A 20,965-nucleotide genomic window follows, 5' to 3' on the forward strand; every position below is an offset into this window, starting at 1 on the left:
GATGGGGAAGATGCACAATCCACCTCTTTCCTGGAGCCAGGGGAACCAGACTGTTCCCATGATGCTATCAGCGTGCAGGGCAATCCTTGACCTCTGCCCCCTGGGTGACTTCAGCCTTGGATGCTTCTGCTTCAAGTCTGATTCTTAACTGGCATTCACCTGAGATCACAGATAGAGAGTGCATGGGTGTCTCTGCAAAAGGCATTTGCTGAGTTTCTATCCTGTAACCTGCTTGCCTGCATGTAACCTCTGCAGCCAAGCCATTCTCTTAACAATGTGTCCGTGCTCAGCCTGAAGAGGGCTTCCATGTGCTTAACAGCATAAGGCCTTTTCAGACATGGAAAGGAAGGCACAAGGTTGCAGTGGCTTTCCTTAGTGACAGGTCCAGAGGCAGAGACCTAACACATCTGATGCAGAAAGTAACTGAAACATGCACTGCTTCTTCAATAGTCAGATTTGGGGTGGCTCCTGAGTTCAGGATGCCCATCCTCACCACTACCTGTAACAGCAGTAGCGGGGTATGCTAACCACGGGGTACGTGGCTTCCATTTCCCTCCACCCTACCAGCCTGCCTCCTGCTTCTCTTTGGAGCTCAGAGAAGTCCCCAGGATCAGAGTGAGAGCGAGAGAGTGAGAGTGAGAGTGAAAAGTATTGTGTGACCACACGTAAACTAAACGCCAGAGGCCGTATCTGACCTCAGAGATGGCTGACACCACCAGAAGGACTTCTATGATCCCAACGCAGGAAAATGTGGAATCTTGCAAAGCACATAGTGTAAATTTGAGTGTGGAGGGAACTGAATCTAGGGGTGCTTGATTATACAACCTATAAAGTATCACTTCACTTATGAATAAATTAATAAACAAATACATTAATCATTAGTATATTAATAGTAACAACATTTTTTTGTGTGTGTGAGGAAGATGAGCCCTGAGCTAACATCCATGCTAATCCTCCTCTTTTTGCTGAGGAAAACCGGCTCTGAGCTAACATCTATTGCCAATCCTCCTCCTTTTTTTTCCCCCAAAGCCCCAGTAGATAGTTGTATGTCATAGTTGCGCATCCTTCTAGTTGCTGTATGTGGGACGCGGCCTCAGCATGGCTGGAGAAGCGGTGCGTCGGTGTGTGCCCGGGATGCGAACCGGGCCGCCAGTAGCGGAGCACGTGCACTTAACCGCTAAGCCATGAGGCCGGCCCCCAACATTTTTGATATACATCCAAGGGACTACAACTTATGTCAAATTTACTCATCCTTTGAACTTGTCCAATTAACTATCCATATAAAATAAACTTACCAAACACAGATGTGTGGAGTCACCTTCCAACCACATGTGCCTGCTAACTGGCTGTAAGGCTCTGAGGGAGGTGCTACTCTCTTGTCGCCTCCTTTTGTGAAATGAGGGGGTTGGATAAATACTTTCTAAATCTCTCTGGATTCTAATTCTGTGACTCAAATGTGAAGAAAGTGGTGAAAAGCAAATGGTTAAGGGCTCATGAGTGCTACATCTTTCCAAAGTGATGAAGCCCTCCATTGGGGCAGAGGCCCTGCTTCATACCTCAGCCAACTACAATGTCTCACATTCGCATAGTTCACATAACATCCAGCACCACCGCGGTCAGCAGTCGCCGAGGGCTGCTCTCTAACAGACCCTGTGCTGGGCATTTCGCCTGCAGTGGCTCACTGAATCCTCAAAACAACCAAAATAACAGAATTTTGCAGCAACCAATTCTAACACTAATATTATCTAGGAAATAGCTCTCTGAAGACAGACAGCTAAGTCTAATGCACCATATGTCCCTCGAAAAAATGCCTGTCTGATATAGACATCTTTGAGACAATTGGGAAATCTGGATATGGCCTGGGAATTATGTGATGTTAAGAGATCACTGTTCATTCTGATGGGTGAAATTATGGAATGGTGGTTTATGTAAGGATAAGGAAGTGACTAAGGTGTACTTCCTTCTGTATGAATCCATTTACTTTCACAAAGGGAGCTGAAGTGACATACTAAAAAAAGGTGTAATAAAATAAAAACCAATGAAAATAATAAAAATGCAATAAAGTATACGAAAACAAAATTACAATTAAAACAAAAATCCTAGATTGAAGGAACTACACTTAAGCTTAAAATTTAGCTTTACTGGGATTTACAGTCTTTTCATTTAAAAAACCCAAAGTTTTCCAACATTCTGGTGAGGGAAAATAGCCCAGGATGATGTTCCCCATTGACGATTAAGCAACTGGAAGATGTGGGAAAAGAAAGAATTTGGGGTGTCTCCTGTGGTACTTAGCAACAAGTTACTATCATGACATGCCAGGTATAATCCAAGGGCCTGTAAGGACCATCGCCATGCCAGGGCTGGCACATATCCAGGAGGGAAGACTCTTCCAAACTCTTGTTTGTTAAGGACTGAAAAAGTACTGGCTGATTCTGATCCAGTGATAGCTTATTACAAAGCAAACTCCAGAAACTTTCAAGGAATGACCACCCTTCCCTGAGCACAGCACTAGCTGCTGCCTTGGGTCACCTAGACACTGGCTGTGAGTGCTGAATCTGCTCACTTACCTGACAGTTGTGATGCAGAAGCATCTGCCTTTTGGAACCTGTCTTCAGTTTGATTTGTATTATCCTGAAGGGTAGACCACTTCAGCAACTGGTAGGCTTTTGTTTCTACAGATTTAAAAAAAGGCACAGATAACTGGATATCCACATGCAAAAGAATGAAGTTGGACCCTTACCTTATACCATACACAAAATCAACTCAAAAAGGGTTAAAGACTTAAACATAAGACTGAAAACTATTAAATTCCCAGAAGAAAACATAGGAGAAAAGCTTCAGGACATTGGTTTTGGCAACGATTTCTTGGATATGACACCAAAAGCACAGTCAACAAAATTAAAAATAGACACACAGGACTATCTCAAACTTAACTTTTGCATGTCAAAGGAAACAATCAACAGAGTGAAAAGGCAACCTACACAATGGGAGAAAATAACTGAAATCATATATTTGAAAAGGGGTTAATATCCAGAATATATAAGGAACTTCTACCACTCGACAACAATAACAAAAATCAAATAACCCAATTAAAAATGGGCAAAGTGCTTGAATAGACATTTCTCCATATACAAATGGTCAATAAGCACATGAAAAGATGCTCAAAATCACTAATCACCAGGGAAACGTAAATCAAAACCACAATGAGATATCACCTCACACCCATCAGGATGGCCACTATCAAAAGAACAGAAAATCAGCGTTGTGGAGGATGTGGACAAATCGGAACTCTTGTGCACTGCTGGTGGGTGTAGCTATTAGGGAAAACAGTATGGAGCTTCCTCAACAAATTAAAAATAGAATTACTATATGATCCAGCAATCCACTCTGGGTATATATCCAAAAGAACTAAAAACAGGATCTCAAAGAGTTATTGGCACACCCTTGTTCATCACAGCATTTTCCACAATGGCCAAGAGATGGAAGCAACCCAAATGTCCATCAATAGTTGAATGGATAAAGAAAATGTGGCATATACATACAATGGAATATTATGCAGCCTTTAAAAAGAAGGAAATCCTGTCACATACTACAGTGTGGATGAACCCTGAGGACCTTATACTAAGCGAAATAAGCCAGTCACAAGAGGCCAAGTACTGTATGATTCCACTCATATGAAGTAACAAAAGTGGTCAAAATCATAGAAACAGAAAGTGGAAAGGTGGTTATTAAGGGCTGGGAAGAAGGGGGAGGGAGTATTAGTGTTTAGTGGGTATAGTGTTTCAGTACTGCAAGATGAAAAAGTTCTAGAGATCTGTTGCACAACACTGTGAATATACTTAACACTACTGAGCTGCACACTTAAAAACAGTTAAGATGGTAAATTTAAAGTTATGTATTTTTTACCACAATTAAAATAAAAAGTAGAATTTGTCCATGACAATTCAGGTTTCTGCCTGTTGTCCCAGCATAATAATTAATAGAGTTGTCTTTTGTTAATCAAAAGTTTCCTAATTTAGACAATAAATTATATGGTGATGCTACTTAAGAGACATATGAAGCAAATGCAATGCAATGGCACAGTTTGGCTACTCATCAAAAAACATCAACTGAAAAGATATTTGCTTGGCTCCTGACTGAACACTGATTGGATATATGATATTGCTAAATTGTTATTAACTGCTTTAGGTGTGAAAAAAATACACAGAAATACTGAATTTTCTACTACCTAGAAACAAGTTTCTTGAATTCCTCCTACGATGTTAACACTTTTCAAATGCATGCAAATTAGTTTTTTGAACTGTCCCTTTTTAGAAACTCTGAAAACAAACAAACAAAAAACAATTTAGTTGAACCCAGGTTTCAAGACTCGAAGTCAAGTTGTATGAATGTATTTGAGGTGGCCAAATTCTAGTCATTATTTTGAGTGGGTCTGTGGATAGGTTCAACTCACAGTAAAATGGTTTCTCTCCAGTCCAGGCCTTGCAGAAGCAGCTACAGGAATGAATCAGAGGACACATAACTGACTGCCTTGGTTGGTCAGCTGGTCCTCTGGAGCACTCGCTGCCCTGGCCCTCAGGCTTGCACATTTGAGTGTGGGGTCTCTGGGCTGAGTGAGGGGCGGGAAGGTCAGGAAGGGGAGGCGGCAGCAGGATGAGCTGGGAGACCCACCGCTGAGAAAATCTAACCAGGCTCATCGTAGGGACAGAGAAGAGCATCTGCAGGGAGCAAAGCCAGGTGCCCCAGAGGGGTCAGCAGCAGCCTGGGCACCCACAGGACACCCTTACCCTGCAGGACTGTTAACAGTGTCTGCTGTAAGTTAAAGTGGGGAAGACTGTTGGGAAAAACAATAAATAATGATCACGTAAAGAACCTGAGGGACACAACTTTCCCATTACCTCAAGTCTCAAGGATGCCTGGATGAAACAGAGGCTGGAGAAACAGAGTTTTAGCACAGACATAACAAAACAGCATCCACGTCCACATCTCCAACGTGGCCACAAACAAAAGGACTCCTGCTGTCAGCACCGGAGGCTGGCAATCACTGCTTTCCTGCTTTTGCTGGTTCAATTTAAGAACTTAACCATGAGCCCCTTATTACTGGATTAAAACTACCGTCACACTGACGAATACAAATGTAACTTATCTTGCCCTACTGAGAATCAATCGAGATAAAAATAAGTACTTAAAATGAGCATCATATTTTGAAATATTAAATGCTATATAGTTAAAATATGTACAGATCAGGGACTCAACTCTGAAAATAATAAATCCTAAGGCAACACTTTTTAACATTGCTGGATTGTGATATTAGTTGGGCAAACCTGAACTAGTATTTTGACAAATTTAATAAAGAAAACACCAGATGCCATGCATGCAGAAGGGGAAAGTACTGTTTTGCATAACTTGTGTATATGTGTTGGGTACTGGCCTATGACAGAAAGTGTTTCTTGCTGTAGATTAGTCCCACTGTCCTAGGACAGCATCATAACACTCTCCTGTCAGTCCTACTACCTATATTACTTCAGATTTGTGGTAAGGTACTTTTGGGAGAGGAGAAGTATCAATAAAATCAAAGAATTCTAAAAAGGTAAGGAATCACTGTAAAAGAGGTAAAAATGTTCTGTTTTGTTTTTATTCTATAAAGATCAACCAAAAAGTTTTTCAGCTTTTAGGATATAAGTCCAGATCATAATGACCATATGCTATTTCTGCACTCAATTATACTGACTTGGTCAAGGAAAAGAGAGCAAAGATAAAAGTTAAAAAAAAAAAAGAATAGGAAAAGAAAAAAAGAGTAGCTTCTTGGTAAACAAAGGCTCCTGGCAGCTGGAAGCTGGAGTTAGGCTTTCCTCTCATCTATTGTTGTGAGGTAAATCATCTGACTCCAGTGAGCTGGCTCTCCTGCTCCTCAGAAAACACGTGCCTTTTATTTTTAGGAGAAGATTTTCATGAAAAATATAAAGCTAGTAGTTGTGAGTTAATTTCACATTTGGGAGGATTAAGTATTCTGTCCAAATATAGGACAGTACGGATATTATCACTGGTCTGAGTCTAGCAAGGGAGGAATGTGAAGTGAATTCACATTAGCAGCAAGGGACCATTTTACCACTCTGGAAAAGAAAGGCCATTTCCATGTTCCACACACTTTCCATGCTGGTTTCCTTCTCTTCCTTCCTCTTATTCTTTTTTTTTAATTGAAGTATAATCGACATACAGCATTATATTAGTTTCAGGTATGCAACATAATGATCCAATATTTGTACATATTGTGAAATGATCACCACAGTTAGTTAACATCAGTCACCATACATAGTTACAAAGTTTCTTTTCTTGTGGGTGAGGAATTGTAGGATCTACCCTTCCCTTGCTTCTTGAAGGACTTGGACTCTGTAACTGGCCTTTCCCTTCAAGGCTGCCCTGAGTCTGCTTTCAACCGTACACAGTTTTGGAGGGATGTAGCTTGTCTCTCCAGTCTCGTTCTCCCAGAGCCCACCCCGCTTCCCAGCCATAGCTCCTTACTGGTATTTGATCTTTAAACCTTCTGTAGCCCTTCTCTAAGCGGAAAGTCAGTGAAGCTCACCCGGACAATTTTTATCTGGGACATAGCCGCCCTGACCTAAGTAATAGAGGGTTGGCAAAATCAAGCTGAGGACTGCTGGGCACATGGCCTGCTCCCATCCCCGATGCATGATTCCTCGTGTGGTTTAAGGGCAAAGTGAAGTTTAAAAGGTGAAAGGATTAAGTGTATTCACTTGGAGGAAGAAACACTAACTGAGACAGGACCAAGACACCAAACCAGCCAGAGGGGTTGGAGCAGGCGGCAGGTGCTGCTGTCTAACAGGAGGTCTGTGTCGGGCAGCAGATGCTCAGAGCTGTGGTCATTCTCCCATGGCATGTATCACACCCTCAGTCACCCCTGTTTTAGTCAGAAGAGCTGTACAAAACATTTGAAGGACTGGGAAACAACCCAAAAAGGAAAAACAAAATTAAAGTTTGGTTAAAAAATAACAATGAGAGGATAAAGGCTACATAGCCTGCGTAGAAACAAGGGAAGAGGGTTTAAGAACAGAAATTGCATAGATTGGACAGGACAGGATTATAAATGCAGATGCTCTGGGGCCAAGCAGGTAGCACAGAGAAGTGAGTCTGGCCAGCTGGAGAGCACATGCCTGGTCAGGGGGACAGCTGTTCTCCGGCTACAGCCAACTGCTGCCAGGTGGGAAAGTGGGCCTAGTCTTGCCAGACTCCTGCCTTTCTTAAAAAAAAAAATACAACACTGCACAGGCCAAACAGAACACACTGGAAACCTCAAAACTAGATGGTGGTGAGCAATTTTTTCTGTGTTCCCTAAAAGTGGCACAAGAACACTCGGAGAAAAACTTCAGCCAAGGGCTATAAGCTAGATGTTAGCAAAAGCTTTCGTAGTTTGCAGAGCTGAGAGACCCGGAACACACTATCAAGGCAGGCTGCAACAGCTGTGTGGAGGTTTTTAAGTAGCTGTTTGTATCAAATAGACCAGGTTTCAGACTCTTTGGAGGCAAGAGTCTACGTCTTGCTAGGGGTACTCGAACAATTCAGACCTCCTCCTGGAAAAGCCTAGAGATCTTGGCCAGGATGCCAACTTCATAAGTCAAGGAGGCAAAGCTACGGGCGTGAGGTTTCTGGTAACTCGGGCCCAGGCTTTCCTAGAAGGAAGAAGGATAGTGAAGAATCAAGCAGTTCAAAGCTGCACTGTATTGCCCTGCAGATTTATAGTTACGAAATGAAGGAACGAACAAAAGAGCAAAAGTAACAAGTCTAGAGTTCAAATCAGCCTGCTATAGACAAGTGGGGGCCAAGTTCCTCCAGTTCCAAGGAGAAAAGACTTGAGTCTTCTCAACTGCAAGTAAACCCTAAGTCTGCAAATTCGAGGACTAGGTAGCCCCTTAACCCCTTAAGGCTTTACTTTCCAGCCTGTGACTGAGAACTCCAGAGCAACATTTCCGCTCATTAGTCATGTCAAACTCTCAGAAAATTATTGAGAAGTGCGTATAATTAGATAAAACAAATATTTCTAAAGAATACAATTATTGTCAATTAGAATGTTCTGGTACACACAGAAACAGATATATATGCATGCTCAAGCTTTCAGTTCTGGATCTCTCAGTCAAGCATCTATTATACACTCAAATCTGTGTCAAGACTTAATTTAAAAAGTAGAAAATATTGCAATTTAAAACATAAAATAAAGGAGTCTAAGGGGTTAAAATCCATCCTTGGCTATTAATTCCAGACTGATGACACAAAGAGATAAATATGTTTTTCCCTACTTTGTTACATAAGCCAGCCAAACCCAATCATCTATCTTCCTACAAAGTGGTGAAGAATCACTGAGATTGTTTTTTTTTTTTTTTTGATATGCATTTCGTGTCTAGAAAACGGAAACAGCCAGAGAAGGAAAGCAAAAACATGCTGAATAAAGGGGGATAGGAGAGAGATGATGTTGAGGAGGGAAGAAAGAAAAAGCCTCAACTTCTTATCTTTTATTCTCTTTTATATGCAAATGTACACCTGCTAAAATACTTCTAAATCTAGAAATAAAAAGAAAAAGAAAATATCTGATGAACAAGTGCTTTTAACAACTCATTACAAGAACCAGAGAGAGGCAGGGTTCACCAGCCCCTAGGGGTGTCTCCAGGCAGAGAATCTGCCCCTGGCTTGCGCAGAAATCCCTAATGAAAGAAAGAAAAGTTGGGCCCGGAAAAGGAGTAACAAAGGGAGATGCAAACAATACCATCACTACAAATAGAAAAACAACCTTGAACCAACAAAGAACTGGGCATCTTTGAGTAAGGAAGGGGAATTACTATTCCTATAGGAAGTATGTAGAAATTTAAAAATTAAATTTGGAAAGTATTTTCTGTACACTGAGTTTCCCAGTGCTGTTACTTTTCACATATTTCTACACCCATGAAAATTTTTTTCCACACTGTTACTAGATGTGTTGCTGATGCAGCAAACATAGTCATTTTTGTAAAATAAAATAAAAATTGTGACATATATTTCTAAAATTAATTCTAAAGATAAATATTATCACTGAAAATCCAGAAGTCATTTGTCTAGTAATCTGCTCAAATGAAAACAAGAAAATATTAGGATATGGGTGCCTTCACAATTCTGAAAATACAGAAAACTCATCTATATTTAGGATTTTTTTCAAAGGCCATAAGTCAATGTGAACCTGAAATACATAGGTTGGATCCATGACGAGAATCACTTTTCATGTCCAGACTTTCTGCAATAAACTCCACTCCCCCAGTGTTGTGGGCCTGTAAATCTATTGCCAAGGTTTCTCTGTGCTCTCAGAGACTGCTGATGTACAGAGAAGAGAAACTCCTACTTCACATGAGTTGCCTGAAGCTGCTTCAGAAAATAAATATTTAGGGGCCAGCCCTATGGCATAGTGGTTAAGTTCGGCATGCTCCGCTTCGGCAGCCTGGGTTCGCAGGCTCGGATCCTGGGTACCAACCTATACAACTTGTCAGCCATGCTGTGGCGGCGACCCACATACAAAATAGAGGAAGACTGGCACAGATGTTAGCCTAGGGCTAGCCTTCCTCAAGCAAAAACAAGAGGAAGATTGGCAACAGATGTTAGCTCAGGGTGAATCTTCCTCAGTTACAAAAAAAAAATTTACATCACATTCTTAATTTCTACGGAGTAATTCAACAATTACACTTGAAAATAAATGTCAGGCTTGTAACTGAACTTTAACGAATGTTCCAAAACTGAACTGAACAGTTCTGCTGGTATTACTTCATATGTAAATTTATAACCATAGTGCCTGCCACTTAACATTGTTCAGCCATGGGAGGGGAATTTTTAACTCTCCAAGTCATGCAATCTTGAACTTTTCAAAGATTGAGTAATCTTGATCAGGAAGCTATATTTTATTGGCATAATTAAATATTTTTAAAAACAATATTTTTAGCAATTTGCATTCAATGATTTATATAATGAGAAGAATCAGAAATAAAGACAATAATATTATCATTAGCATTATAGTAGGGTCAGGAATAATCAATGTATAAGATGAACTAGATGTTAGAAAGGTAAAATATGAAGAAATCTCTCTTCGCCCCCTACAGTGGGTTGAATGATGTCTCCCCTAAAATTCATGTCCACCCAGAACCTCAGAATGTGACCTTATTTGGAAATAGGTTCTTTGCAGATGTAATTAGTTAAGGATCTCAAGATGAAATCATCCTAGATTTGTGGTGGGCCCTAAATCCAATGACAGGCATCCTGACAGGAAGAGTGGACACAGAGACAGAAAAGAAGGTGATGTGCTGATGGAGGCAGAGACTGAAGTCAAGCTGTCACAAACTGAGAGCCACCAGAAGCTGCAACAGGCAAGGAAGCCTTCTCCCCTAGAGCCTTCAGGAGCACGGCACTGCTGGCCTTTGGTTTAGACTTCTGGCATCCAGAACTGGGAGAGAATACATTTCTGTTGTTTTAAGTTTGTGGTACTTTGTTACAACAGCCCTAGGAAAATAATACACTTCGTGATCCTCGATTTTATTAAAATATCTGAAGCCCAACCTCTTCTCTCCCCACTTGAGTCTCTTGCATAAAATGAAGGTGTTTCACAACATGACCTACAAAGGCTCTTTCAGCTTTGAGACCCCCTGCTCCATGGTTCTCAAACCTGGGGAGTCACCTGGGGGTGTTATAAAAGACTGATGCCTGAGCCCCACCCCTAGAGGTTCTGATGTAACTGGTCAAGGGTGTGGCTGGGGCATAGGTATCCACCCAGGATTCTACTGTCAACGACCAAGGAGAATTTCTCTAGGCATTTATGAATTAATTTCCTTGAATGCAGGAGCAACCAATCGAAAACACTCTTCAGAAAGGTGCCTTTCATTCTTTACTGACCATGTTAAACAAACACCACCGCCCTGCAATGTCATGAGTGAAGACGCTTTGCTGTAGCAGCAAAGGGGAAGCCCCAGCAGCCTGACATCTACCACAGAGACAGGGCCACAGGGACTGCAATGGACAATCCAGCAGCATGAGATGGTTCCCCTGGTTTTGCACGAGTTGGGGCTCCCAGGCTTGGCAGGTAACACGTCTTTCCTGATTCTCATGCATTTCTGGGACAGGACAGGTGAGACACATTCTTAGTAAAGTCTCCTTAGTGGAGTGTTACGCCACTGTACTCTGGCGTCCAACGTTGTCACCACAGTCTTCTCTCCCAGGGTAAATCCAGTCACCAATGACAACCTGGCTATTGTATGTTTCCAGCCTTTTCCAATTTGATGTAAAACTCAAGCAATAACGTTTTGAGAAGCACTGCCCAGAACCCCAAGTGGCTGACCTCCCTCACAGCTTCTAAATGGACATATCTTAGTATGACATTGAATATTTCAGCCTGCCAAAGAATATCAGTGAGAAATGGCACTGTCAGGCAACCACTTTCAACACAGCTTGACCGAGAGAATAGGAGTCAAAAGAATGAGAGGCTGAATGGACATTCTTAGAGGCTTAATCCTCTTCAGATAAAAGCTGAGAGCCCTTTTCACATGGAGCTTAAGGAGATGAGTTTGCCAGGATGGGCACGTGGGGTGGGGAAAGCATTGGTAGAGTGACTGAGTGAAAGAGACAGCGTTCTGGCCTGAATCAACAAGCATTTAAGGAAACTCCTTAATCTTTGGATTCCAACTCATTTTTATTCATTCGTTTGACAAACTGAGTGTCCACTGTGTTGTGTGCCAGATACCGTGTCAGGTGACGGGTTTCTATGACATTTAGCATAACCTGTGTCACTTGCTAAAACTAAAACTCACTTCACTCTCAGAGGTAAATTCAGTATGAATACAAACAAAATTGCCAACGTGGGAAATTTCACTTGGGGGTGTAAGTAGTTCAGATGAGATTTTCTCTCATAATCTGGACAAGCATGGCTTTAATCCTGGTCTAAGTGTTCCAGGGAAGCACTGACCTGAGTATGCTAGTCCTGCGCGTGCACTCAGGCTCGCCCCGCTTTATAAAGGGCACACACACCTCTTGGCAAAATCCATACTCGGAAATCCTTGCAAGTGCCCACCTCTCTAGGCCTAACACAAGAGGAAGGAAAGGTATAGCTTCGCTCATCATCACTCGCAAAGCATCCTTGTGGAGCTCATCTTTTGTGATGATATACACTGATGTTTAATTAATCCAGACACCTTGATGCAGTCGCCTCTCTTGTAAAACGAAAGCAGCAGGCTGGTGGAACAGAAGGAGTTCAGGGATTAAATCCTGAAGTTTGAGTTCGATTCAAGATCCAACACACTAGCTATATGGCCTTGAGCAGGACTCAACCTTCCTAAGTTTCTGTTGGACTGACTGTAGAATGAGTCCCTAATGTTTACCCCACAGGGCTGTTGTGAGGATCAGAGATGATGAAGACTTAGGAGGGGCAAGGACCCAGTCTTATTCCCAGGACTTAGCCAAAGTAAAGGTGTAATATACATGCAAATGATATACTATCTATTATAGGGAGAAAACCTCACATTCATAGACATCAAAATTATTCTTTCATTTCTACCTTAATTCTTCAGTGTGAACAACCAGACTAATAAAAGGGGTAGATTGTGTTAACAACAACAGATCATACAGGCTGTGGGAATATTTATTCTGGTTGTGTGTGTGGGTCTGTGTACGGGAGGGTTTCTATGTAAATCTTAGCACAGATTGCAGGAGCTCAACTTATGAAACCAACACTCTGCAAATGATTAACAAAGCAGATGCCTTCAGAGTGACAGCAAACTCTTTAAGGATGAGCCCCTCTGCCAAGGAGACCTATGTTTGGAAGTGATAAGCAAATAAGAAAGGGAAATAAAGAAATGAGAATATTGGCACATTTGATTTCTTTCATATGGAATGAGAATCACAGTCTCTTAGCATTAGAAGGAACGTCAGTTCCAGAAACAAGAATTCCTTCCACAGTGTCCCTCTAGAGAGTAGGTTCCTGCCATGGTTCAAGCACCCAGCACAGAATCTTATACCTGGAAGACACTCAGCTTGGTTTTGCCTCAAAGAAGAGCTAGAAAGTTCTTCCATTACTGAGCTGTGAATTCCTTCCCTGCACCACTCACACACAGAGCCCCCTGAGTTAGACTCTAAAATTACGCTTGATCAACGTTCTGTCTTGTACGTGGAGGCCTCGCAAATATTTAAAGATAGCTTTTGTACCCTTCTCAGGTTAAACTTCCCCAGGGCCCTCATCATTCAGAGCTTCCCCTCCATTCTGCCCAAACTCCTGGTGCCTGCCTGGGTTCACTTCGGTGTCTTTCTCTACTACATCTTCTCTGAGACGGCTGTAAAGCAAATAGTCATGCAGAAGGACCCACACTAAAGAAGAGCACTTCTGGACTGTCCAAACTCACTACTGGAACATGCTGGTCGTCAATTCGTCAATTCAGGAAGCAGCTTTAACAAGTAACTTTCAATCATAACATCAACTGGGTTTAGTTACACTAAAGTAGCCAAAGCTTCATTATAAAGCAATCTCATCCACAAGGGAGATTCCCACAAAAAGGACTCATGGGAAAAGGTTGACGATAATTTTAGTGTATTAAGAATACTGGTGCCCTCATTAGACTCAAGGTTTTAAAAAACATTCTGTGTATATCTGTGCATATTTCCCAAAACATGTTCCACAGAATATTAATTCTGTTGGCTGTTCATCGGAAGGATTCCATTTTCAAATAGAAGATAATTATTTGAAACTTTAAGTTCCCACCTTTAAATGGGTCATTTACTGAAAGTCTAAAAGTTTTCAACGTGCTCCCTGCACTGTGCATGTTGCAGAGGGAGAGAGCGATTATGCGGGATTTGGTCAGAGAATGTGTATTCCCTGAAGCATTTTCGGGGTGGAGCCTGCACAGAACACGCTTGGGGAAACGCTGCATCCGCCCATCCACACGGTGAGGCGGCACAGCAGGGGAGGACTGTCGCCTGGGAACCGTGTGCCCTGCAACGCCCTCACCTGTGAGCCTGTAAGAGTTATGGCACACAGGCACTCACAGGCAGAGATGCTGGGCCTTGACCAGTGAGAGCCCCAGGAGCCACTGCACCAGGTTGTGATTCTTCTCTAAGGGTTTCTCCACGGGACTAATTAGAAGTTCCAAAAATATCATGCAACTCTCCTCAAGATTCCTTTTTGATGGGGTAAATATCCTTCTGGATTCAAATCATCAATTGAGTTCTTAAGCGGAAATTTCTTGCAGAAACTAATTTAGCGGTACCACTGGGAAGCACTGTCTAGGAGGAATTATGGCAGCACAGGGCTTGGGCGAGTCTTGGTCCCAAGTGGCTACCGCAATTCAGGAGGTGGTGTTCAGATGCCTTTCCGAGACTCGTCTCAGGATTATGCTTTCTATGGCACTGCACCCCCAGCCCCCTGCTTCTTTTCCTCTTTGAGTTTGCTTTGTGAGATTCCTTTTAACTAGATGGCATTGGCTTGAAAAACTGGGGACTGTGGGGCCAGTGCAGAAGATCAATACTACTACTAACATTCACATGAATATTATTATTATGAATCGCAGCTTACATGTATTGAGTGTCTAGTACACGCCTGGCACTTGCACACACACGATCTCATGTAAACTTTAAGACCATCTTGCCAGGTGGTATGTCTGCTTTCCCAGTACAGAGGCTCAGAGAGGTGGAGAAATAGAGCAGGGAGTAAAATGCTGACACTGACGGCTGATGCCAAAGCCCAGGCTCAATTGCAACATCCCCTCAACCCTGAGAACAACCTCTGGAATATTCCTTTTCTTTGGAATATTCTAGAAGGAATGCAGCCCATAAAACAGGAAAGTCTCAATAAAACTATTATAAAGGGGGAGGCAGAGTCTATCCTTTTTTTTTTTTCTTTGTGAGGAAGCTCAGCCCTGAGCTAACATCCCATGCCAATCCTCCTCTTTTTTTTGCTGAGGAAGATTGGCCCTGAGCTAACATCCGTGCCCATCTTCCTCTACTTTATATGGGATGCTGCCACAGCATGGCTTGACAAGCAGTGCATCGGTACACTCCCGGGATCTGAACCTGAGAACCCTGGGCTGCCACAGCGGAGCGTGCATACTTAACCACTTGCGCCACCGGGCTGGCCCCAGACTCTATCTTAAATCAAACTATATACCTGCTTTACTCTACCAAGGCCAAATCTCCAAATAATTATGCCAAAGACACAAAGATTTAATAAAGAGATAATGGTCAAGAACTTAGAGATTAAACTAATACAATGTTATATGTCAATTATATCTCAATTTAAAAAACTGGGGAAAAAAAGAACTTAGAGATCAAAGTAGTTTCAATGACAGACATGACAACAGCATTAAAGAGTCAAGGCACATGAGGCCCTCAAACATTAATTTCATGGGAAGTCCAGTGGGTGGGGAGCAAGGAAGAAAGAGAGTATGGTGGCGAGGACAGAATGGAAATGCTCAAAGTAAATGGCTTTGAAAGTTTATTTTTATATCTCCCAAGTTATTTTATATGTCTAAAACTTTGGCATGCAACAGGCACAAAGCATTTTTTTCTTTATTTCTTCTTTTTTTTTTTGGTGAGGAAGATTGGCCCTGAGCTAACATCTGTTGCCAATCTTCCTCTTTTTGTTTGAGGAAGATTGTCTCTGAGCTAACATCTTTCTCAATCTTCCTCTATTTTGTATGTAGGATGCCTCCATAGCATGGCTTGATGAGCAGGGTGTAGGTCCGCGCCCAGGATCTGAACCCATGAACCCCGGGCCGCCAAAGTAGAGCGTGCAAACTTAACCACTACGCCACCGAGCTGGCCCCACAAAGCATTTTTTTAAAACTGCCAACTATTAATTGACTGATGGCAGGTTGTTGGAATTAAAATTTCTTTAAAAGTCTTAATGGTAAATAGCCCTTATTATTTCTAGGCACATCACACCTCTTTCTGCAAGAAAAAAAGAAAGATTTGAAACTCCAGTACTTGACTATCTCTTCTCCTATAAAGAAAGTCTATGAGAAAATAACGTTTGCACTAATTTTGAGGACAGTCATCTTCTCACAGCAAGGAATGACTGGAAAGAATACTGAAAAGAGAAGCAAGAATGGGCAACGAGATCACTTCCTGGTTTCTCTCCAATAAGTCTTTATAATTTTAACTGAAATAAATTCAGAGGTCATTAGATACTTCTGCATTCAAAGGTAAATGCAAGAGAAAAGTCTCCAAATGACTTCTTGATTATCCGCAATTTGGGATCATCTACACTTCTACTAATAAAAAAATAAAGAGGGAACGCTACCAGAGTTTTCTCAAAATGAAGAATAAAAATGCAATAAACATATCACTGGGAAAATGTTTAAAAGAAAAGAAAACCTCTGTATTTCGGAATGAAATATTATCTGATGCAGAATATATACAATAATTGCTCTACTATAAACTCTTTTTTCAAAACCAGAGTTCATCACAGAAACATGAGTTTAAAAAATTAATCATCAGGCTATGAATTGCATTGTCATAAAAGAAAGCCATTCTTTTCCGCTTATAAACAACAAAACGACCACATGTGCAGATGCGTGCCTCAGTACCGCAGTGCAGTGGTGCGGTTACTTGTATAAATATTTAAAGTCAGACCTTTGAATTTATAATGAAGTAGTGTACCACTTTACAAAATGAGATCCTAGTAAATTTAGATGTATGACAAATAGAACTCTGTTCAGAATACTCATTACTGCTGTTGATATTCTAAAACTAAAAACGTAATGATATTCAGATTCCAGCTAAACAAGCGTAATACATGTGCAGAAATCTTAATAGGTCTTGATGAAACGTTACTGCTAAAATTTTTAAATTATCACATGGGCTTTGTAACTGAGGCACAAGCAACCTTCTTGTCTGGCATTTTTTTTTTCCTGCTCTTATTTTAATGAGACACATTCAATTATCACAGGAAAGAAAAGAGTAAAATGAGAAACAGCTGTAGTTGGCCACACAATGACTGGTGTTCCCCATGGAGACTGACCTTGTCACACAGACGCAGGTGCTGAAAGGCTATGTGATGGGGTGCTCACACGTGTAACTGTGTAAATGATCATGAAGAATTCAATAGGCATGGTTATTTTCCACCTCAGTTTATGTTAATGTAAGCGCACATGTCATGCTCTTACAATTAATCGTCCCCTCCAGCACGTAGTAGTTGAATATACTTGCTCTTAGCAGAGTCCACACACCACTAACCTAGAATGTTCTGATTATAAAACAAGGTTGAATCCTGTGTTTGAAACTCTTAGGCAACCATAACTTTACCTGTGATTGGAATCTTTGCTGCCATGCTCTCTTCCTTGCTCTCGTCTCCGCAGCCACTTGAAACGTCTAAAAATCAAACACACGATAATAAAAGTGTATTTCAAGGTTATATTTACGGAATAGGCCTTTGCTTTTTTTTTTTCTTAACTGCCATTCCTTTTATTTTCACTGCTTCCCCACCTCCTTTCTTTGCTTAGTTTATTTCTTGTCTGAAATAGTACTGTTCCTAAAAAGAAACCTATTCTAAAACTAAGGTATCTCTATGTTGCTTTCATGCAAAATGATTTAGCCTGACATCTATCAAATTTGACTGGGGCTTAAAACAAGCGAGCCTCAAATCCTGTGCATGTGTATCAACTTCTGAATATATCCTGAGCAACTCATAGCTCTCTTGGGAATACATTATAGCGGTTTATTGGCATGTCTTAACAATAACGTTAAAATAATCACAAGTTTCGGGCCGGCCCCAGGGCTTAGCGGTTAAGTGCGCGCGCTCCGCTGCTGGCGGCCCGGGTTCGGATCCTGGGCGCGCACCGACGCACCGCTTCTCCGGCCATGCTGAGGCCGCGTCCCACATACAGCAACTAGAAGGCTGTGCAGCTATGACATACAACTATCTACTGGGGTTTTGGGGGGAAGAAAATAAATAAATAAAATCTTTAAAAAATAATAATAATCACAATTTCTGGATACTAAAAATTGGTTATTAAGTTTTGGGGGGCATAAACTCTGATTCTTGATCATCTGTTTAAACTTATAAAAGGTTCTAATATAATTAAAAAGAATGTTTACCAATTATGAGTAAATTCTATTAAGTGATATCAAAAATTTCACAGTACTCTATGTGAAGTACTTGATGGACTCATTTTCATAGAATCATCTTCATCTTTGTGGGATGATAATAATTATCTACTGCCAAGTGCTGTTAGTTCTGTTAAGATTTCAATTTATAAAAACTAATTTTATTGGAAATTCAGCAGGACAGCAGATCTACAATTAGGTTTCCTATTCCTGTTAGACTAAATGAAAACATATATTTATTGGAAGGTGGTATAAAACAAATAACATATTATACATATTAAAATTAGAAGTGTTCTTGAGTCTGCTTTATTTTATAGGTACACCTTGAGAAAGGGTGTTTGCGTTGACTCTGAATGCGTTTTTGCTGTGGACAGACCCTTTAACAACAGTTACCTTGTTCCCTTGTAAGAACACTGTTGAGCCATAGAGTGGGTTTCGCTTCCTTTATTCCACTACTGTCATTCAGAATAGATGGCAAGCTGCAAGATGATTCAGAACGGCCGAACTATCGTCACACTCTTCTGTAGGGGCTTTTTTCAATAACGCTGCTGCCTACAGTGTTTAAAAGAAATAAAAATAAACTCTAGCCACATTCCCGTTGGTCTCAAAGACCCAGCCTTCAGACATAACTTTAGGTTAAGCTTTACTTTGGATTTAATTTGCTTCCTGACATTTAACTGAAATTAAAATGTCTTCAAGATAAAATAACATCTGATTATTTTGCAGCATAATTTAATTCTTTACAACAACTTACACTTGTAATAATACATTTTTTTGTGGCCTGAATCTTATGTCATGCTGAAGTGTTCTGCTTGTGAAGTACGTATGTGAAATGTGACCACTCTTGTAAACTTGGGCTGGTTTATCCAAGATCGACTCTCTCATTGCATGAATGCTGTTGGTTTGGATTGAGAAAGAGATCTGGAAAAATGTGACCTTGCAGTATCCCCATCCTTCCAGAAATGACCCCTGAACTTCCCCCAAATGAGAAGACTGTAGAAAAACTTGGTGGCTGAGAAGGAGACACTAAGCAAAAAGAGAATTGCCCTTATTTTAAAACATAATTGTCAATCAAGGATAAACACACTCTGCACTTTGCTGCTAAGTCTGCTGGGGAGCTCAGGAAACTTACTAGCCACACTGCCTATCTGTTTTCAAAGGGCACCAAACTGTCTTACCCATATCGCCTCATGTGTCCTGGGCAGGGAGGTGGGCACAGATTTTATCACAGCCAACTTGAGAGGCAGAGAAAAAGTAAAAATTAACAGGACAGGTAAATACCCATGTCTCTTAATTTCTAGGTCAACACTCTTCCCCCAAGAAATAAAACTATACTGGTAACAAGAGTTAAACAATCAATGATGACATTGTCCCACTGCCAGAGTGTGTTTCTCTCTCATTTCCTACTTGGAAGTGGTGATTTGCCCAGGCGGCGGGGAGAGGAAATCTCGGTGGTGGTGCTGACCTTTCCCTGGTCTCTGGCAACAGTAGTAAATACAAGGAAATGTCCAACTCAACTTGTAGAATGGACACGAGACTCTACAAGTTAATATGAAGAGCAAAACTGGACAAAGCCTCATAGGTCATCTTTAGTTTGAGAGCGAAGTGGTAACAACATAATTCTCTAGTGAACAAGGGGGAAGATAATCATCTCTTCCCATGAAGATGCCCTGACAGGAAGAATCACAGAGGCAGAATATGGAAGATCTTGCCTTGTAAGTTTGGCTTTGAACATACAAGGCCACTGCCATCGGCCTTGATATCCCTGCAAGGCTCCTGCCCTCTGCCCTCCCCTGGACCAGCTGGCCACCTGGATCCATGGCCTATCCTAGGGGCCGGAGCAGCTGATTTTAGGGGATTTAAGGAATTCTAGTCTCCTCGGCCGAAGGACTTGGTGTCAAGTTAGCCTTGTAGCCAGCACCTGTCTGTGGTCCAGTTCTAGTAACCAGGAGCTCTTCCTTTATTTACATAAAGTAGTCCCTGAATTTTACTCGAGTTGTGATAATTCTCTGTTGGGATGACCTGCATTGTATCCCTGTTTCTGCATACTGGGGTTCAGGTGTAGAGTCCTGCCCTCGAAGCTCAGGCCAGGGCTGGTTCCCATCACTGGCTGCCATAATGCCTCAATTCCAGCTGCCTACATGGACCACTGTACTGCACCTGCTTCCAGAATCTGTCCAGGAAGACAGGTGTGAAGAATAGTGTCACCTCCTTGACCTGCCATCTCTCAACTGTCAGTGCGCAAGCTGGACCACTGTGGCCTGTCTCATTTCCAGACCTCCACCTCTCCTGCTCTAGTCTGTCTGCTTCCACAGAGAGATAAGCTCCTATTCTGTGTGCCCAATCATCCTGGATATATGAAAAGCATTTTAGAATATGAACAAAAAGAACTGACCCAAATTCTGAAGTGAAAGTTATAATTTTCTTTTCCTAAAATAATTCAAACATTCTGAGAGAGCCTCAAATATGTATTTCTTCGTCATATTACCTTATGCAATAGCTGTAACTAATAATTTCTTGGCATGACTTCGTAATAGCCACTGTTTTAACACATATTTTAAGAATAAAATTGTTAAAGGACTTTATACACTTTTTACTGTAGAATTTGCAGATAATGGAAACTGTTTTGGATTGTCAATGACTCAGATTACTTGGAACTGGGCCCTCAATGATGACGCACAATTTATCTCACTGTTTTGTGCACCTCTTTCATATTAAGACCCTCTTTTGCTTTAGCTGGGTTCCAAGTGGGTTTCAAAAGAACACAGAATAAAATGCTATAATAATCCTGCAAATGTCTTTCTAATAAGTCCTTGTATACTTGATAAGAATACCACCACTGCTACTAGTTCTACAC

At 41.3% G+C, this 20,965-nt stretch overlaps 1 protein-coding gene across 1 annotated transcript in view; it reads right to left on the bottom strand.

Moving 5' to 3' along the window:
* Positions 1-1,366: 1,366 nt before the first annotated feature.
* LOC131403834 (centrosomal protein kizuna-like) overlaps positions 1,367-20,965 on the bottom strand; it is a 68,058-nt gene continuing 48,459 nt past the window's right edge. The window contains 6 exon segments of the mRNA XM_058538097.1: positions 1,367-1,443; positions 2,568-2,672; positions 17,308-17,373; positions 18,502-18,606; positions 18,609-18,660; positions 19,287-19,460. Of these exon segments, the coding sequence (XP_058394080.1) occupies positions 1,421-1,443; positions 2,568-2,672; positions 17,308-17,373; positions 18,502-18,606; positions 18,609-18,660; positions 19,287-19,460 (525 nt within the window). The 3' untranslated portion in view covers positions 1,367-1,420.

This window comes from Diceros bicornis, unplaced genomic scaffold (genome assembly GCF_020826845.1).
Source record: "Diceros bicornis minor isolate mBicDic1 unplaced genomic scaffold, mDicBic1.mat.cur scaffold_92_ctg1, whole genome shotgun sequence".
NCBI lineage: Eukaryota > Metazoa > Chordata > Mammalia > Perissodactyla > Rhinocerotidae > Diceros > Diceros bicornis.